The sequence below is a fragment of the Rissa tridactyla genome, chromosome 6, assembly GCF_028500815.1.
Source record: "Rissa tridactyla isolate bRisTri1 chromosome 6, bRisTri1.patW.cur.20221130, whole genome shotgun sequence".
NCBI classification, from domain to species: domain Eukaryota; kingdom Metazoa; phylum Chordata; class Aves; order Charadriiformes; family Laridae; genus Rissa; species Rissa tridactyla.
Window position 1 is genome coordinate 58,534,282 of NC_071471.1, and position 25,278 is coordinate 58,559,559.

At 62.2% G+C, this 25,278-nt stretch overlaps 1 protein-coding gene across 9 annotated transcripts; it reads right to left on the reverse strand.

The window, feature by feature from the left end:
* Positions 1 to 54: 54 nt before the first annotated feature.
* SEMA4G (semaphorin 4G) lies at positions 55 to 24,003 on the reverse strand. 9 transcript variants are annotated; one of them, XR_008467101.1, is made up of 17 exons: positions 23,898 to 24,003; positions 8,469 to 8,706; positions 7,113 to 7,261; positions 6,529 to 6,591; positions 6,345 to 6,443; positions 5,091 to 5,184; positions 4,732 to 4,845; positions 4,455 to 4,621; positions 4,136 to 4,305; positions 3,842 to 3,986; positions 3,541 to 3,763; positions 3,339 to 3,454; positions 2,838 to 2,989; positions 2,570 to 2,631; positions 1,213 to 2,472; positions 919 to 1,039; positions 55 to 836 (listed from the first exon to the last, which is right to left on the reverse strand). XR_008467101.1 is itself a non-coding variant. In XM_054206483.1 (15 exons), exons 2-15 carry the CDS (start codon positions 8,590 to 8,592, stop codon positions 1,622 to 1,624), a joined length of 2,529 nt encoding a protein of 842 aa, XP_054062458.1. In that variant the 5' UTR covers positions 8,593 to 8,706; positions 19,310 to 19,461; the 3' UTR covers positions 55 to 1,621. The 9 variants fall into 9 exon arrangements, 1 of the variants encoding a protein (XP_054062458.1); XR_008467100.1 differs by lacking the exon at positions 23,898 to 24,003 and adding an exon at positions 21,021 to 21,078; XR_008467102.1 differs by lacking the exon at positions 23,898 to 24,003 and adding an exon at positions 20,385 to 20,406.
* Between the last annotated feature and the right edge of the window lie 1,275 nt (positions 24,004 to 25,278).

The window sequence follows — 25,278 nt, forward strand, 5'->3', positions numbered from 1 at the left end:
CCATCTCTCCTTCTGCCCACAGAGAGACACTGACACACCACATCCAGACAGAGGCGCATTTATTGCCAGGGAGCACACGGGGCTGTGCACGAGGGGTGCCAGGCACGCAGTGTGATGGCCCTCCTTGGGGCAGGTGGGATGCTTGGGGGTAGCTTGCCCCCCCTTGCAGCAAAAACAAGGGTGGGGGCAGGATGGGAAAACCTGGGCATCCGGCTCTTGTCTTTTCTCACCAAGCCTCACTCTTCTGGGGTAGGAGGGCCTGGCCTCCGGCCTGTTGGCGACCCCAGGGGCTGCCACTCCCCTCCTGCCACCCTTGCAGGGCTGAGCTCCAGGCAATGTCCTGATTCTGGAGGTGCTGACGAGGAACACGGGAGGACACATACCCCAGCAAGTCTGTCCCTTCCCAGCTTCTCCAGTGTCGCTATCCTGTCTCCGGGGTGTGAGATGCTTTTGTCACCCCAGTCCCTCGGGTTCCCCCAGCAGAGGTAGTTGGGGGAATTTAGGGACAGTAGCTGCCCCTGGCAAGTGCCATGAAGAGCTGGAGGCCCCAGAGGGAGGCAGGCCCTGGTCCAGGGCTCCTCTTCCTCGCTGTATGAGGACGTTTCCCCTCCCACACATTGTTCCACAAGGGACAGGGCTGTGCCTGAACTCCAGTTCTCCAGCAGCACCACATGCAGGAGAGCAGAAACACGTGGTGTCCAAGGCTGTGGGGGGCACTGCAGATGCCAGGGAGACGTCCATGCTGCATTGGTCCCTTGCCACACTGCAGGACATGGCGGTGGGTGCCGGTGCATCTTGCTGTCCACTTCTGCATCCCTCTCTTCCCCTGCAGCGCCCTGGGGGAAAGGCGAAGAACCTTGTCAGGGTTGGGGACCCCAGGGGTGCCACCTCCCCAGGGCACCCAGCCCTGCATTTCACCTGGGACTTCCTCACAGTGGGCACGCACTGCCCCATCAGCTGCTCCGGGGCATTCAGGGACACCGGGCTCCTCACCTCAGCTCCATCCCTTGCCGAACCATCCTCTCCCAGAGAGGAAACCCTGTGGGGAACAGACATAGGAGAGTGGGCAGGGGCTGGCAGCCACCGAGGCCCCACAACATGAGATGGGTCCACAGCCCCTCTCCTGCCCCGTGCTGGGAAGGGACCCTGCACCCTGCGAGAGGCGCAGGCACCTCAGGGCAGCTCCCAACCCCCCTCCCCGCTCTCACCCACCTCTCAGCAGCCATCTGGCTCCTGTGCGCTGAGGGATGCCCAGCAGGGCAGGCCGAGTCCACGTGTCCACAACAGCATTTCTTATGCCTGGACAGACAGACAGAAACTCTCCCTCCCCCCGGTGTCCACCTTTAGCCAGGCACCAGCTCCTGCCTCCAGCTTGTGGCCGCCGTCGGTGGGTTTTTATACATAAATAGAGCTCCCAAATTTAAATAGATTCTTTTCTTTTTTTCTGTACAGCGAGTCTCAAAAGTGAGTGAAAAGCCGAAGGAACGGCCGAGCCCGGGCCCGGCCCGGCTCTGCCGTCCAGGAGGTAGTTTCACCTGAGTCTTGTAATACTGCTGGCAGGGGGTGGGAGAAGGGGCTGGAGGGGAGGAGGATCCCGCTGGCAGGACCCCCCTCCCGGCCCCTACACGGAGCTCTCATCCAGCTTCTCCACCAGCTGCGTGTGTTTCCGCTTCTCCAGGATCTTGCTGAGCTCCTCGGTGAAGGATGTGTTGTAGAGCGGCGAGGCCAGCGGCTCCTCCTGCTGCTGCAGCAGCATGTAGCTGTTGCCGTTCATCTTGCGGAGGACGTTGGGCAGAGCTCCCATGCCGTTGGTGAGCTCGGCCGGCAGCGGCGGTGGTGGCGGCAGCGGGGGCATGGCAGCCGGCAGCTCCTTGACCGGGGAGGTGGCAGCTGTGGGCGCCTCGCCAGGGATGATCCGCAGGCAGCCGTCAGGGTAGGTGAGGTCTTCCTCCTCCTCCTCCTGCCGGTGGCCCTTGCGCAGGCAGTTGGCCGAGACGGTTTGCAGCTCCACGCTGGATGGCCGTGGCTCCCCCAGGACATACTTGCCCTTGCGCTTCTCCAGGCAGGACATGTAGAGGAGGCCAGCGCTGAGCACGGAGCACAGTACCACCAAGGCAACGATGGCGGAGATGTAAGCCACCTTCATGTCACCGGCTGCCTGGCTGGCGGCGTGGGGCCATGGGGCAGCCGTGGGCCTGCGGGGCAGCTCGGGCAGCACAGTGAGGCTGTAGGCAGCCAGCAGTGTCCGGAGGCCCCGCTCCTCCCCGTAGCAGCGGTACTCGCCACTGTGCTGTGGCAGCGTGTCCGTCACCAGCAGCCCATCCACCCCGACACGCAGCCGGTCCTGACCCGCGGCTGGTGCCTCACTGCCGTTCAGTAGCCAGATGGCTCGTGCCAGGTTGGAGCGCTGATCGCAGGGCAGCAGCACATCGTCTCCCTGCAGCACCGTCCGGTTCTTCCGCGGCAGGGAGCCTGCGGGGACACACACTGCCTCGCACCCATCCCAGACACCCTAAGGGACGCCAGATGCTGGCATCCCCTGCAGTCCGAAGGGGCTGCCCAGACTCACCACGCCCAAAGCTGCTCCAGCATCCCTCGTTGCCGCTCTGAATGTCCTGTACCAGCCCTGTGCTGCAAGACATGGGGGGCTTCAGCCATACAGCCCCAGCTGAGCCCACCCTTACGGGGTCAAGGCCACCAGGAGACCCGCTGCCACGTGCCAGACCCTTGCGGGAGGCACTAGGATGACTGTTCCATGGGCTGATGTGGAACAGCATGGCAGAGGGCAGGTGGAAGGCTCGTGGAGAGCCTACCAGGGATGGGCAGCCCGTCCCTACCTGTCCGCGGTGGCGGTGGCCCGGCAGGCCCTGCCGTCCCAGGCGCAGTAGGGGTCCCGGGCAAGGATGCAGTCGTAGCAGGAGGTGTATCTGGCACAGGAGGCCAGGGGCAGCTGCAGGATCCCGCTGGCTGCCCCTACATACAGGCTCCTCTGGGGTGAAAAAGGGCTGGTTCAGCACTGCTCTGGTATGGGGCGGCTCAGGCCCATGGTGCCCAGAGATTTCCCCCCAGCCCCACAGCACAGCTCTCCCTTGGTGGGCATGCATGGGGAAGGGCCCCCAGCTGCAGTCAGTGCCAACAGCTGCAGCTGGCACCTGGCAAGGAGGTGAGAGCCAGGCCGGTCCCTGACCCCCAGGCTGCCCCACAAGGCTCCGGTGTGTATCCCGAGCTGGGGTGACCCAGGAGTCACGTACCCCCTGTCCCCCAAACAGCCCAATAAGAGCTTTGCAGCACAAATGTGCCCCATGTGTGGAGCCCCCCGCACTTCTTCCGCCCCTCACCTGGGCGTGGGAGATCACCAGGCTCTCCACGGGCTGCGGGTCCCTGAACACCTGCACCTCCTCCACAATGTGGATGCCGGAGCCCACCACCACGGCCTTGTGGATCCAGCCATCCCCTGGAGAGCCACAGCGGGGGGTCAGAAGGGAGTGTGGGATGTCCCCCTTGCCCAGCAGAGACCTGGCAAACTCATCCCACACTCACCTGTCCCCATGAAAAGCACATCGTAGGAGCGGCCGTCGAGGGCCTGCACCCTGTCCACAGCCAGCCGGCTGTACGCCACGTTCTTCTTCACCAGCAGCGGCTCCCCGCCAGCCGGCTTCACCTCCTCAAACATGAGCGGGTGCAGCTTGACGAAGTCCAGGACGCTGTTGGGCAGGTCCTGCGAGGTGTTGTAGCCCTTCCTGCGGGAGCGGTCCGTGATGCACTGCCCAGGGGAGATGGGGGTCAGGGGCAGATGTGGCCACCCCACTCCCCCCTCTGCCCCTCACCCCTGGGCACTCACAGAGCCAGGCCGGGGCTCGGGCACCACACCGTCATAGCGGGACCACTTGCGAGCTGAGTCCTGGTACTCCATGTAGGGCCCCTCAAAGGCGCGCTGCACCGCCGAGATGCTGTAGCGGCACACGGCCGAGGCCTCCATGGTCCTCCTGGGGGAGCAGAGCCCCACCTGAGCCCCAGCAGACACACACGTGCTCCCCACCAGTGCACCCCCACAGCCTGCCTGTGTGCCCGCTTGAGCATCTCCAGTCCCCCACGGACTCTTAGCTCCAGCCATTTCGGCTGCTGCCCCGCTCACCACTGTGCCGAGAGGGTGAAGGCGGCGTAGAAGACGGTGCTGGCCCAGCTGCCCCCGTCCAGGCTGCAGACACTGCGCAGCACCTCGTAGTAGGGGATGTAGCAGACCAGGCGTGCCTTCATGAAGGACGTCCACTTGCGTTGCAGGATCTTCTTCCCCCCCACGTCGCTCTGGGAGAGTGCAGGGAGCATGTCGGCACAGGCTGGTGGGGGTGTGTCCCCCTCTCTGCCCGTGCCTCAGTTTCCCCCAAGGTGCAGGCACGCAGCCCCTGCACCAGGAGGAGCAGCGCTTAGCTTCCCGTGGCCAGGGACATGCCTACCTTGCAGACACGGGCCACCCGGGCCACGCGAGCCACCTGGCTCTTGTCGAAGAAGGACGTGGTCTCCTCACCCGCCCGCTCCATGAAGAAGTAGTAGATTTTGTCATCGTCGCCCACAGGGCTGTCCTTGCTCTCCCGGACCAGCACAGAGGCCACAAACTCAGCATCTGGGGGACGTGGAGTAAGAGGCAGAGATTGGCAACCACCGTGGGAGTGATGGCGATGCCCAGCATCCCACAGCCCGTGACACCAGTCCCAGGGGACGGGGAAGGCTCACCATTCAGCCAGTGCAGCGGGGACTCCTCTGTCTTCAGTGGCCGCTGGTGCAGGTTCCTCCGGATGTCAGGAAGGCTCCGAAACTCGTAGCGCGTAGCCGTGTACAAGCCGCCATCTGGGCAGGGCAGGTACCCATCAGCCATGCACCCCAGGGACAGCGGGGACAGCCCCAAAAGCCACCACCATCCCCGTGCCCCAGGCAGAGAAGGAGGAGGAGGAGGAGGACCAAGTCCTGGCTTGCTAAGGACCCTGCATGCATAGCCCACATGGCTGGGGACACCCCATGGGGGTGTTGGGGATAGGGCCAGGGTCAGTGGCATCCCATATGTCCCTGCCAGCCCTGGGAAAGGCACCACTTACCCACGATGAGGCCGGTGTAGCCACGAGCAGGGTCATACGGGCACTTCTCCTTGCCTTCCTCGAAGTGGGATGGCAATGTGAACCTGTCGGCATCCTTGAGGGGGACAGGGGACCAGGTTAGACAGAGTGGACAGACCTGCCTCACCTGTCAGCCCCAGGCTCTCTGCAGAGGCTGCTAGTGGGGACAAAGCATTGGCCATGGCCGTGCCCCTGTCTGGGCAATACAACCGCCCCCGGCACTCTCCAGCCGATCAGAAACCACAGGGACAGCCAGAGCCCCCAGCCAAGAGTGGGGAGTGGGCTCAGGGGAGAAGGGGAGCCCCAGAACCCCACGTTGGCATGGCATGGGCACTGGGCAGGAGCCAGCCATTGCAGCCAATGTTCCTGGGTTGTGCCTGGTCAGCAGACGCTGCCCAGCCGGGCTGGGTCCCCCCGGGTGACATCCCTGTCACGGCAGGAGTTATTTTCTTTGGGGTTTGCAGTTCAAAGCACATCAAATAATGACGGTGCCATCCAGCTCAGCGGCTCCTCTGCCTGACTCCCAGGGCGTGCTATGGCCAAACCGGACCAGCGGCACAGCCGTGGGAACGGGCACGGGCCCTCTGGGGCTCCCCGGCCACGCTGGAGACACAGCCCCAGGCCCCTTTGCCCCCCAGCTCAGGGAGGGAGGTGGGCAAAGGGCAGCCAAGTCACCGAGGAGCCACCGCACAGAGGTGAAAGTCCCACTGACGGAGGATGTGGCTGCCCCCGTCCGCTCTGCTGTGAGTCACGGCTATGTGGGGACCCCCAGCCTGGCCTGGGAAATCCCTGGGGAGGGGCCACTGAGTCAGCCCTGCCACCATCACCCTCCCCAGGGACGCTTGCCACCTGCCACCAGCCAGTCTGCAGCCCTTGCTTTGGGAAGAGGTTTGCAACAGCAGGGGCTGGGGATCAGCTCCAGTGCTGGCATGTCCCACCCCGCTGGCCCCACTCAGACCACGTGTCCCCCCCACGGTACTGTTTTTTCCCCTGGCCATCTCACTGTGGGGTCAGAGTCCAACCCCAGCACAGGACTGGGGACTTTGGGCACCTGCGTCACAGTGGCTGCATCCCTAAACTGGCCCACCCCAGCCTGGGGGTCACTCGCCCCCGCCATGAGCTGAGGAGGGGGCTAGAAAGGGAGTGGGGCTGCAGGAAGAGGATGGGAGCTGCGCCACCCCAGGGTGACATGGTGGCAGGGGACAGGTGACAGCTGTGGGGCTGGGCGGTACTCACGATGGCGGCGCAGAGTGGGTGGAAGGCGTAGGTCCCACAGGCGTAGAGGTGGGTGCTGTTCAGCCTCTGCAGAAACCTCACGTGGTTGAAGCACTCGGTCTGTGGAGGGGGAGGACAGGCGTCACCACACGGGGGAAGCAGTGGTGGCCCCCCCTGGCACCCGGCACCCACCCACCAGCTCTACCTTGTTGTTCTTCCCCTTCTGCAGGCAGTCCATCTGCTTCTCCGGGGAAGCTTCCCAGTGGATCTGCAAGGGGAAAAGGGACTGTCACTGCGTGGTCCCCCCGTCACTGTGGGCCTCTGCGAGAACCGTCAGAGATGCTAAAATCCTCTCTTTTATTTAGAGAGAGGACAGCTGCTCAGAGCACGAGATAGCACCCTGCCCGTATCCCCCCAGCCCGGTGCGAGAGCGGTCCCACAGCCCGTCCTGCCAGCAAAAACCCCAGAGCACCCACAGGAGCCTGGAGGATTTGGGGGTGTCCTTCCCGTGGGGAGCAAAGGAGTGTGCTTCCCCCCCTGCCCCTCATCCTGCTGGGGTGTCCCTGAAGTTCTGGGCTTGGGGACATCTCCCACCATGTTCCCCATGCTGCCTGTCTGGGGAGAAGGACCAGGCATCCACAAGGGACCTGGGGACAGCACCTCCAGGCAAGACCTGAGATGGTAAGCAGGAGTATGACCAGGGATAGGGTGGCCACGATTCGGGCAGGGACCGTGCAGTGTGGGACAGGAGGGGACAACCAGCCAGCGGCAAGCAGAGGCTGGGCTCACCGTGCGGTGGGAGCCGTCAGTCACATCACTGGAGTTGAGGGCGAAGATGGCTCCCCTGGCACCCACGTAGAGGATGCCCCGGTCGTCCTCCAGCAGCAGGGTGCTGTAGTTGAGGGTCCATGTGCTGAAGCGCCGGACACCCGACAGCTCTGCAAAGGGAATGGGGGGCTGAGGGGGGGCCCCGGGGCAGGCAAGGTGCGAGCCGCCGGGAAAATACAGGGGGTGGAGTCAGGAGCGGGTGCAAAGGCACCCACCAAAGTTATCAGGCAGATGATGCCAGGTCCCAGAGGTTACGGCAGGAAGAAAGGAAGAGGGGAGGTTTGGTAGGAGGTGAAAGGCACTAATGGGCTCAGGCTCACAGGGGAAATTTCTTCTCGCTAATTAAAATTGCAGCTCAGCAGTGGGAGCTGCAATATCCATGCCCGGCATGGACCTGCCACGCTGTTTGGGGAACTGGTGGAGGAAGCGAAAACACACCAGCAGTGACCCCAGTTCCGAACTGAACCCAGTCAGCCCAAAAGGAAGGATGCAAAAAACCTGAACCAAAACTGCCGTGCAAAGGGAGGGCTTCTGCAGCGAGGCTGGGCGCCTCCTGCCCACCGAGACAGAGAAACCATCCAATTTGGGGTGCTGAGAAGTGTGAGGTGGGACTCAGCCCTGTCCAGAGGGACCCCAATACAGGCTCAGACCCTCCCGCCACAGGAGGAGAAAGTCCCGTGGGGCTTGGGACCCTGGAGGCAGCTGGGAAGGGAATGACCCCCCTGAAAGGAGGCATTGCCCAGAGAGAAAAGGGCACCCCAGCTGCAAATGAAACCTTCTCTTGCCGTCAACTGCTGAGCCAGGCTTCACTAACAAGGTCAACAAAGTCGTGTGGATGCTCAAGGCACGATGACACTGCAGGGCTTGCTGACACCACAGAGGCTGGAGGCCACGAGCCCAGTGGCAATTAGAGAAAATCACGGAAGAAAGCTCCCTGCTGACTATTTGGGCCATGAGAGCCCAGCCCAGGTGTGATGCCTGGCTCAGGACACTCTCCAAGGGCTGCTGGGCAGGGCCAGGGACTGGCCATGGCTGGCTCCCTGCATGTCCTTGTCTGCCCCCGGCTTTTGGGGAGATGCCTTTGCCCTGCTCCACCCCTCGGGGCACACTGACTTCATGCACTCAATGCCAGACAGCCATGCAGGCTCTGATTTCTGGACCCCAGGGGACCGGAGGACCCCCTGTAGCCAACCCCGCCATGCTGAGCCCCCTGCTCCGGTGGGGCTGGTGAAGGCTGGATACAGTCATGATGCCCCAAACGCAGTGCCAGCAAGATCCCAAACCTCACCGCCACCACCAAGAACTGCACCCCCTTACCATCAAAGGTGACCGTTGTCCTGGGGGTGGCATCCAGGTCAGTGGCAGACCGCCGTGACGGGTAGCCCGTCGCCACCGCCACCATGAAGAGAGCTGTCAGGAGGTGGGCTGTGCCTCCGCTCATCTTCCCGCTCCCCTGGCAAGGCCAGTCGCCCAGCCCACTGCCGCCGGGCCAGCACAGCTGATCCTCGGGACGAGCTCCCCAGCTCTACGGGACAGGGCCGGCAGCCAAACCCTCCTGGAACACAGAGCACCGGGTCAGACGCTACCACTGCCCCTGGCACCTCAACAAGCAAGCAGGCTTGGGAAGGAGCCAGCTGGGGACATGCATGGACGCTTGACTGCGCACGGTCTCAGCCTGGGGACGGCTTCAGGGAAAGCTAATCCTCATTTGCCAAAGGGGAAACTGAGGCATGACGCATGGCATCGAGCCTGCAGCCAGCACGGGGCAGGGAGGGGAGGCTGAGCGGGGCGACCCTCCGCAGCATCCCCACGGCTCAGCGTCCGCTTCGTCGCAGCAGCGGCAGCTGCTTGCTGAGTGCTTGGTTCGGTTCCTTGGAGGCTCATTTTCCTCCAGGCCTGCTCCGGGCTCCTCTTTCCATCACTCCTGGCCATCTTCTCCCGCATCTCCCCCTGACCGAAAGATATGCTTTGGTGGAGCCAGCTGATCCCCCATTGCATTTTCACACACACAAACCAGACAAGTTTACCCCCAAAAGCAGAGCGCGAGCCTTGGTGCCAAGCCCCTCTGCGGCTCTCTTGGCACATTTGGGCACCCCAAGCCTCACTCCCTGGAGCAGCTGTAGCGCGATGGGCAGTGGGTGGGCTCCCAGGGAGCCCAAGGGCTCCGCTCCTCCCCAAAAGCACAGCTGGCCATCTCCTGCCACACAAGGTACTTGTCCCCAAAGCTTTGCCCCTCCTGAAATGACAAGAGTCCCGAGGACAGAGGCGCGGGGAAGGATGCTGCAGACACACAGCGACGCAGGGCAAAGGAAAACCCATATAGGAGCTGCTAGCCTTCTTCATCGAGTCTTTTCAAGTGAGAACAGTCTTCCCCCCAGTGTTTTTCCACAAGATTTCAGTTTCTCTCTCATCCCGAGCTGCCTTGAAGCTCAGCGTCTACCTCGGCTCTCGCTTTCATGCATCCGATCCCTCCCAAATAACCCCCTGCCTCTCCCAGCTGCTTCGAGCAAAGCCACCGGTTCATTTTGAGGGCACCGAGGAGGAAGGAGACGACAGGATATCTCCAAGCAGGAGAGATCACATAAGCAACCAGCACGTATACATTTGCTTAGGGTTTTTTTAGATATATATATAAAAAACCCAAATACCTGACCCTGGAGAGAAGCTGTTCAAACACGCTCGCTGCAGACGGTTTCCCCGAAGCAAATACCTCGCCGGGTCCCAAGCAGAGGGGAGGTAAAATCAAAGTGAAACGAAAGTGAAAAGGGCTTTGGGGCTGAAAAGGAGAAGTGAGGGGCTGGATGTGGGATCCAGCCGTAGTTCTGGAGCCAGCATTAAACCGCTGTTTCCTCTGGGGGTGGGGGCAGATCAGACCCAGACTTTGTGTCTGCACTGGCCGCTGCCCCGGAGCATCCCTGCAATGGGGCAGAGTGGAGATGTGCCCCCCTTCTCCTCACTGCCCCCCAGGCACAGAGCACCCAATCCCAGGTGCGGGCAGGGTGCTGCCCGCGGGGTGAGCTCCCCGGGGAGCAGAGGATGGTGACCCGGAGCATCCTCCCTCCAAGGAACTCCTGTTCCCAGGGCAAGCCTTGTCCGGACCGAGGGTGTGCCCACAAGTGATGGGCCTGAGAGGACGATGGAAGGCGGGTGAGCAGGGATGGAGGTCAACAAGAAAGAAGTTGCTTTGGTGGCACCATGTCTAGCACGAGCCAAAGCCACCAGGATTTTTGGGCAAAGCGGCACGGTCACATCTGGAGCACCAAAGCACCCAAAAGCGCTCTGGCCAGCCCCACACTGACATTTCTCCATCCCGCCAGCGGGACGGAGGCCACCCCGGCAGCTGCAGGGACCCTTCTCCAGGCCTCCACATGGGGACACGAGCCCGGAATCACGTACAAACCACAAGAGCTGCCATATACACCTGGGCTGGGAAAGCAGAGGGGAGGAGAAAACTTCGTACGACAAGGCAAACAACGATCTCTCATAAATGAGTAACAGCCCTGCAAGCTGCCTGCGCGCTGCCAGGCATCCTCGCCTTATCTCCCCCGAACAAACAAGCCCTGAACTTTGCCTGCTGCCTGGCTCCGGGCGCGACGAGGACTGGAGCCGGGAGCACAGCCGGGCAGGGAGGCTGGGATGGTGGTTATCACAGGGCAAGCGCTGCGCTGTGAGCCAGCCCCAGCTAACATTTAACCAGCGTGAGCACCGAGCCAGCACAGGGCGGGGGGAACACGGAAATAAAAATAATAAAGCTGTGGGGCTGTGCAGGGTTCCAAGCCAGGCAGGGGCAGGGGGGGAAGAGCCTCCCCTGCTGCCGGGACTGGGCTCCTCTGCTTATTCCAAGGAAGCGGCTACACCCATTTCCAAAGGCTCCTTTGCCCAAGATCAGATGTAACTTTGTCCTAAAGGACATTTAATCAGTTAGCTGTAAGAGCCAGTTAATGTTTTACTCAAAGGGAAGAGCTGCTCCGAGCTTCTCTATTATTTTTTTTTTTGTTATTATTATTTATTTTTCATACCTAGAGTGGGGGAGAAAGAGCAAGAAGGAACTGAAACCATCTTTGGCCCCGATGAGATCGTCAACTCGGGCTGCGGCCACACCAAACACCCCCAAACCCACCGTTTCCCCCCTGGCAGGGTGCAAGTTCAAAGCTCTGGGCGGAGGCGAGGGCCAGCACGGGAGGCAGAGGAGGTCTTGGTCCACGGGACCCACCGGTCAGGCTGGGACAACTGGATTGCTCAAGCCCAGCACTTCCATGGGCAACATGGAAAAGCCAGGAGGGGAGACGCCGCAGAGAGCTTTCTCCATGTGAGGGAGACAAAAGGGGGAGAGGAAGAGGCTGGAAAGCAGCAGCAGCTCCAGTGAAAGCTGGGGTTTAAGAGAAAAACTGCCCAGAAAAGCCCATCCCATCCCCAGGAGTAAGCTCCGGAGCCCCTTGGCGCCTCACCTACTTCCCAGCGCAAACATAGGACCTGAAATCCAGCCCCAGCTCCCACCCCGGGCGGCGATGCCAAAGGAAAAGGGTGGTGGAGGCAGCTGGGCTGACACGGGGCTGATGGCCACCCCAAGAGCAGGGCGAAGCCAGGAACCAGCTGCTCTAATCGCAACGTGCCATGTCCACGGGGGCCAAAGCCCACCCTCCTACCGCCGGCTATCGGTGCTCCTGTGGGATGCAGCTGCGGCTCCCGGCATGGAGCCGGGTCAGCCCGACCCAGGCATCGAGTCCTGCCGGTGGGACGGGTTCGCTGGTCCCCAGGGAACACCAGGAAAGCAGCAGGGCGTCGGAGGCGTGCACGAGCGCACAGGGGAGCAAGCGAGCGAGCCCCGGTCAGGTCTGACTGGGTTTACTGGGTCACGGAGGAAGCTGTGTGAGCATGACTGTGCCGGCCCCAGCCTCCCACCGGCAGCCAGCCGGCACAGCACACCCAAACGAGCCGGCCCAGTCGGCACCTCCTTAAAATCCCCACGACCAGCGTCTCTGGAGATGCAAAAAGCTTTTGATGAGTGAATTTCCCGGCGGCAGGTCTCGCCAACCTGGATCCGGCCAAAGAAAGCAGCCAAAGCTGCCGCACCCCTTGACGGCTGCTGCACGGGGAGCTTCTGCTGGCCATGCTGGCCCCGTCCTGCTGCCCCGCGGTCCTCAAAGCCACGAGGCAACAAAACGTGGAAGCGAGAGCCAGCCACAAGCGGCAGAGCAAGGAAGCTGCGCTGTCAGTGGGGTTGGCAAAGACGGAGAGACCTCAGCTGGGGTGTTATGGGCCCCCCCACCGTGGCTGCTTCCTCAGCGGCACAGCCAAAGGAGATGCCAGGTTTTTAATTTAAAGGGAACCCGGGAGAGAGAATGGAAACGCCGGGTGGGAGCAGCCCTTCTCTGGCTCAGCCCCAGCATTCATCCTGGATGGCGGGACAGAGATTTGCGGGGCGGCATCGGACACTTCCCCAACCCGCCGCTCCGTGGACAGCTTGTGGTCGCTCCACCGAGCTCTACTAAGCCCAAGCCGGGTCCTGGAATGGCCAGACCTTTCTCCCCTCCTCCTGGGCTGCCCCCCTTGGCATCGTGCACTCCTACAAGCTTCCCAATGGAGTCCAGGATTTCCAGCAGGTCTCCTCTGGGTGACGGCATTGCAAAACAGCCGTAACAAAACTCCCATCAGGGACTGCACCAGGAGCCACCATTTACATCTTGCTTTTTTACAGCGACCCAGCCCAGGCACTCCAAACCCCGCGTGGCCGATTCAGCTTCACCCACAGGGGCCAAGCCCAGCATGTGAACCCCCCCGCCCTCCTCAGCCCCCCCAGCCGCGTTCCCACCAGCCCAGTGCTGTGTTACCCCCGTGGGGACCCACGCGAGTTGCCCCCGGGTTCAGCTGATACAGCCCGACCCGTTCCCGGCGCGGGGGAGAGAAAGGCACCCGCCCCGGGGGACGAGGCAGGGAGAGCTCCCGGCTCCCAGGCGTGGGAACGAGCCAGGGAATTTACAGGGAAAAGATCCATCCGGCGGGGGGAGGCGAGCCTGGCCCCTGCCCGGCGGTGAGCGCAGCGCATTTTGGGCCCCCCTTCCCCGGAGCCCGCAGACCTTGGGTGGGAAATCCTGCGAGATGCGGGAAGAGGAGCCGGGATGGAGGTTGCCAGGCAACTTTAATTCAGCCCTTGACGAACTTCCAGCACTTCCCTGCCTCCTCCGCTGCAGAGCCCAACCAGCAGAAGATAAAACATCAGGTCCACCTCGAGCCCGCGGCCATCCGTCCATCACAGGGGCTTGCTCATGGCCTCCTGCCCGGGGTGCCCTGCCAGGCTATGGGTGCCCCCCAGCAGCAGCCCCCAAGGCCAGCCCAGGACAAGCCGTCCTTCCCGGCAGAGATTTGCAGGGGCAGGATTTGACCCGTGGGACTGGGCTGGCGCTGCCGCGCAGATATTTCTCAACCAGCCAGGATTTTTTTTGTCAACAACAGCAAGAAAAAAATGCTAACTTGCTGAAAGCCCCGCGGGAAGAGGGGACCTGCGCTGGGCTTGGGGGCTGGGGACGGGGAGGGAAGGAGCACAGTGACCTCCCGGGAGCCCCTCGCCGAGTTTATTTTAGTTGCTTTCTTTAAACAAACCCACGCTTGACCCTGAGGCGCTTCAGCGGACACGCACGAGAGCTTCGATGATTCGGGAAGCAGATATATCCCTCTTTTACCCAAATTTGGGATTCAGGCACAGAGGAGGGCAGGGAGAGTGACATCAGCTCCTCTCAGGGAGCATCCCACCCCACTCCCGCCGCAAAGCCCCCACACAGAGATGGCACAGCTGCCGTGGAGCCGGGGGGGCAGGGGGTGGGCACCAGCGGGCTATGGGAACGGGCTCTGAATTTTCCCGGCACGGCAGGGTCCCCATCCGCCACCGGCAGAGCCTGGCGCATCCGGCAGAGGAGAGCGCCCAGCTTTGATCCCATCAACGTCACGGCGGGGAGGAGGCACGTGAAGGAGCAAAGTGATGGATGGCGGGGACGGTCGGGGACGAGGGCCAGGTTAAGGGGCATCAGTGTTGACGGGAGCCAGATGTCTAAACATCCCTAAAAAGACGAGCTGATCCGTCAGCAAAAAAACTACCAACGGCCCAGTTTCCCACAGATTTGCCCCACTGGCCCCCAGCACCGTGCCTTTATCTCCATCACCCTGCAGCATCCCTCTGGGGGATGCTGCCTGCCCAGCGAGGGGCAGGGACCAGCCACGGTGTCCCCCTGCATGGCTGCAGGGATCGGGGTGTTTTAGCTTCTCCCCAGCTCCCCATTTTCACTGATCTTACAACAACTCGTTCCTCTCCTCCGTCAGGTCGGGTGGGATGTGGAGCGGGAGGTTCAAAGGGGCTGCCAGGCAGCGACGGAGCTCACTGCCAAGTCCCCATGAGAGCTCTCCTGCCGTTCCCATCCAAAACCACCCAAAAAAAAAAAATACCAGCTGAGAAAATTAGGAAAGCTGCTCCGTCCTGTGCCATGGACAGGCATCACCTGCCTGCAGCCGCCTGCCAGGCACAGGGACGGCTCCGCTCCAGCAGCTCCCGGCACGCTGCAAGCAGACAGCAAGAGCACGGTGCCCAGGACGGCAGGGCAGAGCGCTCCTCCGCTCCCCATCCATATGGAAAACCCACCAACGACGGCTCTTAGTTGAAACAGTTCCTCACCTGACTCCATCGCCCCAAAAGCCTTGCTCAGAGCCAGCCCAGGGAGGGAACGGCGAAAGGAGGGGAGGCTGAAGGGCAAACCCTTGCAGCTCAGTGGGGGGACCAAAAGGGACCAAGAACACTAAGGGATGCCCCGGACAGCCCGGACCCGGCACCCTCAGGCAGAGCAGCAAATCTCCCCTCACAGGAATGATTCCCTGCGCGCCAGAGGCCGTTTGGCCCTTGCAAGCCAGCAGTGAGGACACAGTCCCATGGCTTTTCCCTACCATCCAGCACATCTCCACTGTGGAAATCCCACGGCAGCAGCCCTGGGCTGATCCCGCAGCCCGGGAGCACCTGAAAGAGAGCCCAGCCGGGAGCCACGCAGGAACTGGGAAGTGAAACCGGAGGATGCCGAGACGCGATGGCCTGACTCTGACTTCACCCGCCGCCAGCCCAACCCCACGTCCGGGACACGGGGGAGGCAGAGTGGGGCCACCAACCCCCGGGATGCGGGGTGCAGACCCCCGGGGCTCCCACCTCCTCCATGGCGGGGAGGAGGCATGCTCGGTGCTAGCGACATCACCCCCAAACCCCAACATTTTCCATCCTTTCCCGGCTCGTTTGCGGCACGCCAGGCTTCGCTGCTTGCCAGCAGCCCCTCAGCAGCCCAGAAGGACAGACGGACGGATGGACCAACAGCCCTCCGCAGCCCAGTGGGCATTCGCATCCAAGTGGCTCAGTGCTGGATGCGATCTGCAATTCAGCCTTCAAAGGCTTTGTGGCTGAAGCACATCATCTCCATGGCAGAAGCAGGAAAATAATTGTGGAATTAAATGCCCAGGGACAACCGGAAGGAAACTGAGAAAAACTCCCAACCCTAAATGTAAAGGGACATTTCAGAGACAGCAATTTTCGGCGCTTTTTGACGCATTTGGATCCAATTGCTCGTCCCCGTGGCTGCACCGTGTTTCATTTCACTGGGCTCGTACAATGCAAGACAAGGAATTAACTCGGGTGTTTGTTTAGAGCCGGTTTGTCTTCCAGTTTCTTTCCAAAGGCAGGTTTGAGTTTCAAAGACATTTCTTGGCAATGCCCGGGGTTCCCACCATCGGCGTGGCGCGGGGCTTTCCCGAGGGGAAACTGAGGCTCAGAAATCCCGCAGGACCTGGGGTCCCCTCAGAAGCGGGGGAAAGAGCTGGAGCACAACCCAGCTCGCCTGGCACGCACACGGGGCTTTCTGGAGCAAGCCTGTCCCTCTCCCTTTTATTTATTCCAAAGATAAACTGTTTTATTTTCAAAAGTCCAGCAAAACCAGATGACGTGAGCAGTTTTATAGCTTCTAGCTTTAACAACCTCGTCTTGTTTTCTTCGCTTTCCCTCCAACAAAGCTTCAAATTTGGGGTCAAACTCAATTTGCCATTCAACTTCGCCTTTCAAACTGCACCGCATGAGGCAGTAGCACCTGGCCTTTCCCCCGGTCGTTTGCATACCGCCAGCTTTGCCGCCCCAAAATCAGCTCCCCACCTTATTTGCACGGGCTGGGCTTTGCGACAGGCAAACGAGAGCCCTCCGTCAGGTATGGAGAGGTGGGGTTGTGCCTGGGGGGAGCCTTTGAGCAACAAGAAAATCACAACCCGGAGCACACCCTGAATCTGCAAGCCGCGTCCCCACACCGGTCAGTAACACGGTGCCGGAGACCTTCAGCTTCCTTCGACTCTGGATGCCGGAGCTCGGGCCCCGGAAGGAAGGAGGGGGTGGGTTTGGCAGTGACCGTGCTACGGCAAAACCCTCGTTCTTGTAAGTCACCTGGAGTGGTGTCACAGCCAGACGGGGAGGGACGGCGGCGGCAGCGTTTCCTCCCGCAGTGCCAGCGGGGCAGAGAGCTCTCACCTTTGAACGTACCAGGTGTCCGCCCAACACCAACAGCAGCAGCCGGCCACTGCCGGGGGCGGCTTTACGCGAACATAAAGCCTCTCACGGCATCGCCTTCCCCTCCACAAGAGGCAACGGGTCCCCCAGGACTGGCACCCCCCCCATCACACCACCCATCACATGAGCCGCTTCCCAACAAGTCCCATCACGATGCCAAGCGGAGCCGGCGGGCAAGCGCAGGGAGGGAAATTCCCCACACGCGGCCAGGCGAGGCTGGCACCGCGTCTCCACCGCGCCCACCGCTGCCCTCCCGACGGGGGTGCCGGCATAGCCCCCCCGCGCCCGCCCTGCCGAGTGCACCTGGATCCTTTTTCCCTGGCACACGACCCACCAGATTTGCTGAATAAACCTCCCGGCTCCGGCAAACCCGCTGCATTCCTGGCGGGGAAAGTGGTGAAAGGTTCAAATGGATGTTGGAAAAGGCAGCGGGGGGAGAACAAGCCTACGACACAAAACCCTCATCTGCAAGAACCAAAAGGGTTGTTGGGGTTTGGGTTTCTTTTCCCCCCCCTCCGGTTGCAACACAAAAACAAAGTCAAGATAGGGATCGCGGCATGCTGGGGGGGCAGCTCCCTGCCCCTCGTCCCTCCGGGCACAGTGAGCCCGGCCAAACCCAGATGAAGCAGAGATGCGTCCCGCAGGACACACGTGCAGCATCACCACAGCCTTCCCCCTCGGGTTCGGTGTTCATTCGGGGCCGGGGGGGGGGGTGTCAAAGCAGCCAGAGCCCCCGGTGGTAGGCCAACTAGCACAAAAAATGCCATCGTTATTAATAATTTCCCTGCCTCTGGGGGAATCTGCACTCCTCATCCATTTTGGGCAGTCTCTTTGTCTTTAGAGACTGTTTTTCTTGGCACCTGAAGAGCCCTTTCATGGTTCCCGTTCCCACTTCACGCTCTTGGTTTTAAAGGCCACGCGCAAGCCACTGACCCACCTGGGTGCTGGTGGGGAGGGCAGAGAGAGCCCCAAATCCCAGCGCTGCCTGGCTGCACGGCAGGTCCCTTCTACCCTTGGATCCGCAGATACGAAGCTCGACCCCAACGCAGACAAGCCCCCAGCACAAGCCAGTCCCCTCCCCGCAGGGGCATCCGCAGCCCCCACAGGGACGCATCCCAAGGGGAATGATCCCAAGGAGCCAGGGCTCAGAAAAGCCACATCCAACCCGAGGGGAGGGGGCAGGCAGGGATTGCACTGCACCACCTGCATGGCCTCAGTGTCTCATCCCAGCCAGCTGAAACACCAGCTGCCTCCAGGTAACACTCAGCCTCCCCAAATACCACCAGCAGTCCCCATCCCTGCAGACCCCTGATCTGCTGGGGAAGTGGGGGGGGTTTAGGTAGCCCTCCCCCCAAGAAGCTGGTGCCCCGTCTGGCTGCAGTTCCCACCATCGTCTTCCCTCACCCCCACAGCGTGTCGCCCCGCCATTCCTGCACAGGTCCCAACCCCACCTCACCCCACACCACAGACCTGTCCCCATAGAAAGTGACCTGCACCGACACCAGATCCTGCATGTCCTCACCTCTCCCCCAGCTTGTCACCCCGGCATCAGACCTTCCCCGAACCTCACCCTGCCCCCAAAGCTCTGCCCCCTTGTTCCCCCCAAGTCCCCCCTGGACTTCGACCCCAGCAGGTCAGACCCCTGGCTCCTCCTCCTCTGGACCCTGCCTCTGCACCCAGCACCCCATATCCTGCCTGTGGACTCAGCACCTGGATCCAGCACCCCAAACCCTGCCTGCAGAACCAGACCCAGACCCAGACCCAGCACCCCTGCCCCTAACCAAGGCACTCAATACCCAGACCCAGCACCCTAGATCCTGCCTGTGGGCCCAGCACCCGGATCCAGCACCCCAAACCCTGCCTGCAGAACCAGACCCAGACCCAGACCCAGGCCCAGCACCCCTGCCCCTAACCAAGGCACTCAATACCCGGACCCAGCACCCTAGATCCTGCCTGTGGACCCAGCACCCGGATCCAGCACCCCAAACCCTGCCTGCAGAACCAGACCCAGACCCAGCACCCCTGCCCCTAACCAAGGCACTCAATACCCGGACCCAGCACCCTAGATCCTGCCTGTGGACCCAGCACCCGGATCCAGCACCCCAAACCCTGCCTGCAGAACCAGACCCAGACCCAGCACCCCTGCCCCTAACCAAGGCACTCAATACCCGGACCCAGCACCCCAGATCCTGCCTGTGGACCCGGACAGAGACCCAGTCCCCCAAACCCACCACCCCCGACCTTGCCTGCGGATTCAGCGCTCAGACCCTGCAACCCTGATGCTGCCCAGCGGACTCAGCCCCCAGCCCCTGCCTGTGCCGGCAGCTCCCGGACCCAGCACCCCCAATCCTGCCTGGGGACCCGGACAGAGACCGAGCACCCCAAACCCACCGCCCCCGAGGCTGCCCTGCAGACTCCCCAGCCCCTGCCTGCGCCTGCAGCAACAGGACCCAGCCCCCAGACCCAGCTTTCCGCATCCCCCCCCTGCGGACGCGGCGCCCAGACCCGCACTCCCGGCCCTGCCTTGCGGACCCGCACCGGCCCCGGCGCCTGTGTCCGCCCCTCGCGTCTCCCCGCCGCTTGCCTGGTGCGGTGCGCTGCGGTGCTGCTCGGTCCGGCGGCGCAGCAGGTGCGGGCGGACCGGCCCGGTACGGCGCAGCGCCGCCCCGGTGCAGACCGGCCCCGGTGCAGACCGGCTGTGCGCGGCCCCGCCGTGCCGTACCGAGCCGCACCGCACCGCCCCGCACCGCCCCCTGCCGGTGCGCCGAGCGAGGCCCCGGTACCAGCCGGGCCCGAGGAGGAGGAGGCGGCGGAGGAGGCGGCGGAGGAGGAGGAGGAGGAGGAGGAGGAGGAGGAGGAGGAGGAGGAGGAGGAGGAGGAGGGCAGGGGCGGCAGGGAGGGGGGCCGGGCCCTGCGCTGGGTCCCCCCGGCACATGGTGCAGAGACGCCACTGTGCAACCCGCAGTCCCCGGCCCAGGGACGGTCGGCACCGGGCACACGGGGCAGGCTGCGGGGGGGTCGCTCAGCACGGGCAGTTTGGGTTATACAGCCCCAAAAAAGGCCGCTGGCAGAGGAGGCTGGGTTCAAGCCCTTTGCAAGACCAGGGAGACAAAGGGCTGGTAACGCGGGCTTGTGACTATAAAGAAGCGTTGCCGAATGCAGATAAGCATCATCCCGCTCTGCCGACACAGCACATGCGGGTGTCATCACCCCGCAGCCACCCAGGCGGTGCCAGGGTGTCCTTGCTCTCTGAACATCCCCCCACCACCAGCCGAGTCCTTGCATCCCGCATCGCACACCTGGACGGGGCACCGTGCCACATCTTCTCCTTCCTGTAACACGTGGTTCCCCATTTAGTCTGCATTTACCCGTAGTGGAAGCTTGTTTGGAAACACGGGCAGGTGGTAATGGTTTCTCTAGGGCCCTGTGTGGAGCCTTTTTGTCCTGGGTGGCTTCTGCGGCTCCTCCCCACAGGCAGGAGCTGCCAGGTTCAGGCCTGTGTTTGCTTTCCTTTCGCAAGCGCCCAGCCAGCCCTCCCTCCTCACCCGTCAGGGTGGCAGGCCTCCCGAAAGCAAAACCCCGAGCGCTGCGTGTAATCAGCAGGTTGGATCTAGGGCAACTGGAAATCAGCTGGAGCAGGAGGTGGGGAGATGCCATACCTGCACACGTAGGGTTACAGCTCCCAAAGCATCCGGGTGCTGCCAGCCCGTGGTTACAAAGCCACGTGGTGCCCAATCCCAGCGCCCATGCCCTCGGATGCTGGCTCATCTCCTCCATTCCACACTGGCCCCAGATGAGGGATGAGGTCTTCATGAAGAGGACGAGGGCCACCCCTACCCCACGCCCTGCAGACCCAGAGCCAGACCCATGGCAGGGCTTAGTGCTGAGTGGGTTGTGCTGAAGTTGCTCAGCGTCATCCAAGGATGAGGGTCAGCCCCAGCTGAGCCCTCCCCACCACCTGGACCTATTAGAGTCGGGAAGGGCAGCAGGGGCAGGGTGCTCCCATGGGGAGCCTGGCCGACATACCGCTCTCAGGGCCTCTACCAGGGTCTTGCCTCCTAAAATCACTGTGAGCGAGAGCAGCGGAGGCTTGAATCCCACCGGTCCCCACGCACTGACGGGTCTCACCCAAGGAGGGACCCATCTGGGTGCTCCAGCAGACGAGGTGGCTCCCATCACCCTCACGCACGCTCACCAAGCAGCCACCATCCCCTCACCCAGCGCAAGATGCTGGGATCTGTCCCCTGTCCCCACGCCCAGGGACCCCAGAAGAGCAGAGCAGAGACGCTACCCACCTCCTCCAGTGCTCCCTGTCCTCCCTCCCTCACCTCCTGTACACTCCAGCGGCTAATTACCATTTCCTCCTCTCCTTGGGCAAAACCCCAGCGTCTCCTCCACGCCTCGCCTCGCCTCTCCGCCCACCCTGCGGAAGCGGGATGCCCACGCATCCATCGGGATCCAGGCTCATTCCCAGCCCTGCCCGGCCAGACCTGGAGCACTGCTCCCGAGCAGGAGGGCAGGCTGGAGCAGCAGGCACTGCCCGCGAGGCAGGGATGCTTTTGGGCAGTCCGTCTCACGCAGGAACAGGGGGGTTCAGGTGCTGTGAGGCAGATGGTCCCCCACATCCACTCTTAATCCCATCCCCTGCCTTAGCAGACGTGCCGCTGGAGGCTGGGGGGATAGTTATGGGGAAAACTGGTCCGTGAGCGCTGGGGAAGGGGCTGCCCAAGGCTCCCTCCCTCTCCAGGGTGCTCTGCACGCCCCGTCCCGTCCCGCGGCAACACTCCCTGCCCGCGCAGGCAGCGCAGGCAGCCGCCCTCCCACGTGGCTGCAAGCCGAACCCAGCACAAATTGGAGCTGCGTTAGCTCCTGGCCTCGCAGTGGGGTAATTAGTGCATGAGCAAAGAGTGAGCAGAGCCTGGCGCGTTCGGCACTGCGTATTTAACAGGCCCGAGCTTGTGCGGCTTTAATTAATTAGCGCGAGTCATCGGCAGCTGGAAACAGATCTATTTTCAGAGCCTTCGCCTGCTCTCCTGCCCCCGTGAGATTAACTGAAGGAATTTAGGGCCCCCCGCGAGGTTGAAGGCCAGGGCCTTGCTCTTATTTGCACGGCTTTCCCAAGAGCCGGAGCGGGATGCAGGCAGGAGCTGAACCAGACCCAACTCTCTCCCGCACCTGCATCCCACCGCTGAGCCGGGAGGTCCTCCTGGTGCTCCAGCCTCAGCCCAGAGCCAACAAGGCACTGGACAGGGAATTTCCCATGGGAACAGCCCTGCAGCCCCCAGGATGGCCTGGAGCAGGGGGACCTTTGGATCGTGCCACCGAGCCTTGGGAAACCACCCTCCGCAGGGCCACGCAAGGAGATTTTATCCCTCATAGTCTCTTGTCCCACTAAATCCAAACGGCCTTTAGGAAAAGGAAACGCTTTAGTGTCCTGATCACCAGCCCAGAGTCTGGTTACTGTTTAATTTCTCCTTGTTGTCACTAAAACCCCACGTCCCACGCAGAGAGGACGGGGCAGAGCGGGTTTGTCCCACGTCACATCCCCGTCTCCTCCAGGGTCGGCTGCCCTTTGCCTGCACTGGCAGCCACCCATCACAGCGCAGCCCCCCCGCCCCGGCACATGGCAAAGCCGGGCGGGATGCCCATGCTCCGCTGGGGTTCCCCAACTCCACCAGACAACCCTACCCACGGCAGCGAGAGGAAACGTCCGCAGCATTTCACCCCTCTGATGCCCATGGAGCCGGGGTAAATCCACGGCCGCTCTCGCGTTTCACTTGGCACCGCACCCCCTCAGCCCCAGCCGGCATCCCAGATGACGAGAGGAATTATAACAGGGCCACAGCGCCGTGAAATATTGATGGGATTATCGCGGATCAGCTCTCCCAGCACACATGCTGTGCTCACCCCGAGCCCGGGGGCTGGCGACCTGCCTGTGCTCAGGTTGCAGGTCAGTGCCCGGGACGGGGGCGCTGCCGACTACTCCCTGCCTGGACTAGCCGAGCTGCATTGGCCAAGAGACATTTCTCCGGCCACCACCAGCCCGCAGCCTCCCTGCGGGGGGGGATGGGGGACCCCATCACAGCACAAGATGACATGCATGAAGTTGTTAATGCACGATGGCGCCGTGCCTCAGGTTCTGCCATGGATGAGGCGTTGTCTGGTTTGGTCGCAGCTCAGCAGCCACTGCCACCCTGTGACCCAAGGAACCCCCACCCTCAGACCCAAGGGACCCCCACCCTGCCTGCAGCCCCTGCCAGCCCCTAGGCTTCATCCCCTTGCCCCATCTCAAGTTCATCCCACACGTCCAGGACCATGGGGGATACCCCATGCACTGGCTGGCAGGAGACCCCTGCCCTCTCCACCACTGCATAACCCCGCTCCCAGCCCCGGGAACCAGGTTTGACCGGGAAGAGGGTTTTCATTATGCATCACAGCGGCATAAACACAAACAGCTTCGCAGGATCAAATAACAGCCAGCATTAAATTGGAAATGCGCTGGCAGGGTGCACACCACGGCAGCGGCGTGGCGCAAAACCCCCAGTTTTGGGGTTGCAGCACTGATGGGGTGTCGGTGACTATCAAACCCATGGGGCTGACCAGGATCTGCTGCCTTTGGTAGGAAACTGCTTCCTGGGGCAGGCCTGGCTCCTCCCCAGCAGCGCCTGCAGCCTGCCTGTCCCTTTCCCCAAGCAAGACAAGGGAGATAAAACCCCAGCATCTGGAATTTGGTTTGCCAGCCTCTGCGGTCCGAGGGGCAGCAGGCAGACAACTGTTTCAAGCTGCTTTCCAGACTGGCTTGAAAGTCAGGAGTTACAAAATCACGGCACTCCAGGAGCTGGGGATTTATGAAACCCATAAGAGAGTTGTGAAACTCGTTCCAAAGCCGTGCCAGCCCGCACCGTGCTGAGAGGCATGGTATAACGTCAAAACCACCGGCGGAAAAACGGGTATTTTTCCCTTTTGACATGAGAAAGCAACAACGAGCAAAACAGCCTTTCTTCAGGCCCCCTCCATCCCTCAACCACGCTGCGAGACCGGCATCTCCGCTTTGCCTGCCTCCCTGGAAGAGAAGCCCACCGGGGAGCACACCAGCCCCACACCCTGGGGTCGGTCTCACTGCTCCAGCATCCAATGTCTCAGCATTCCCCTCTGCCTGCCCCAGGACCAACCTGCCCAGGCTCCGGGCCGGCAGCGCTGCGTGAAGCAGAGGAGCAGAAGAGCCACCGGCGATGCCTGGAGCCCGGCGGTGGCACTTGGGGCTTCCCAGCAGCTGAGCACACGCTCACCGGGCTTGGCTTTGTTTCTTGAGAGCGTCACGGACTCGGTCAAGCCAAGCGTGACGCTCCAACAGATTAGCCCCAGGGAAAAAAAAAATATTCCAGCGGGCACAGAGCATGAAAGGCTCGGGAGCCTCTTCCCTTCGAGTCATCGAGCAAACTTTCCAAACCACTGTTTCTCCGGGCTGAGAGCCAGCGAGGAAAATTACAATTGCAGAAGAATTTGTCTGAGAAAGTTATAAGAGTCGGAAAAAGGCCGGGGCAGGCCAGAAGGCAGCCGAACAGCCAGCCCATGCTGCAGCCACTCCAGCCCAGGGCTCAGTTTTGGGTCGGGACAGGACTTTTCCCCCCAGCTCAGTACAACAGCGGAGTTGCTGCCCCGACTTCTCGCCAGATCAGATCCTGGATTTCTCCCCTGTAAGTGTTTGGCGGTGGAAATTGGGATGTTCTGCCCAAGGCCATTTGTTGATGAAGGCTGCCAGGTGCCGGCAGCCCCAGCCGCGGAGCCGAGCGCGGTGCCAGGGTGGATTTTCTCAGGGGAGAAGGAGCTGAGTCACAGCAGCCTCCGATCTGTTCCCACAAGCCCGGCTGCGAGAGACGCGCGGGAGTTCACGGGGAACAGGCGCTCGCGTGGGGAGATGGCGGGGTTTGGTTCGCTCGTCTGCAAACCTCTCCAAGCCGGTGGAAAGCATCTCCCCTGGCGCGGGATCTGTCGGCAGCACACCTACGGGGAAGGGCTGGCAAGACTGCGGGAGGGCAGGCCCCTGACCTGCCTTTCAACCGGGCAGGGCTGCTTCAGGATGCTCCTGCAGCATGGGGGGCAAACGCCAGCAGCCGCTGGGAATCCCATGGGAGAGGCAAGGGTGGCATTTTGGGGACCAACATGAGGTCTCATCCCAGGTCTGGGGCAGGAGCAGGACCAGGACCATGGTGGCTGCAGGCGGGGAAGGGGCCGAGCCACAGCTCCAGCCCCAGGAGAAGCGTCTGGCTCGGCTGGACACCATCAACCCCCCCTGCCCATCATCCCAGCGTCTCCCAGTAAAAGCAGTCGGGCTCCAACCTGTCCAGGGAGCACCAGGGGGTCTCTCCCCATGTTTCTGCAGCCCCCTGCATTTTCCCCAGCGCGGCAGCTCATGTCCCTGTCACACACTGCTTAGAGCAGCAACACGCGTCCCTGGGGATGGGCTGGGGACACACCGGTGGGTTTTAAGAGCTGCCCTTTGGGGTGAGCTACCCCACACGGCCCAGAGCTAAACCGGGAGGGTGTAAGAGC

Coding starts and splice junctions, on each gene's coding strand:
- SEMA4G (XM_054206483.1), bottom strand. CDS start 8,592: ATGAGCGGAGGCACAGCCCACCTCCTGACAGCTCTCTTCATGGTGGCG. Junction 7,262..8,468: donor GACAACGGTCACCTTTGATG/GTAAGGGGGTGC, acceptor TTCCCTTTGCAG/AGCTGTCGGGTGTCCGGCGC. Junction 2,632..2,837: donor GCCACCGCCACCGCGGACAG/GTAGGGACGGGC, acceptor CATGTCTTGCAG/CACAGGGCTGGTACAGGACA.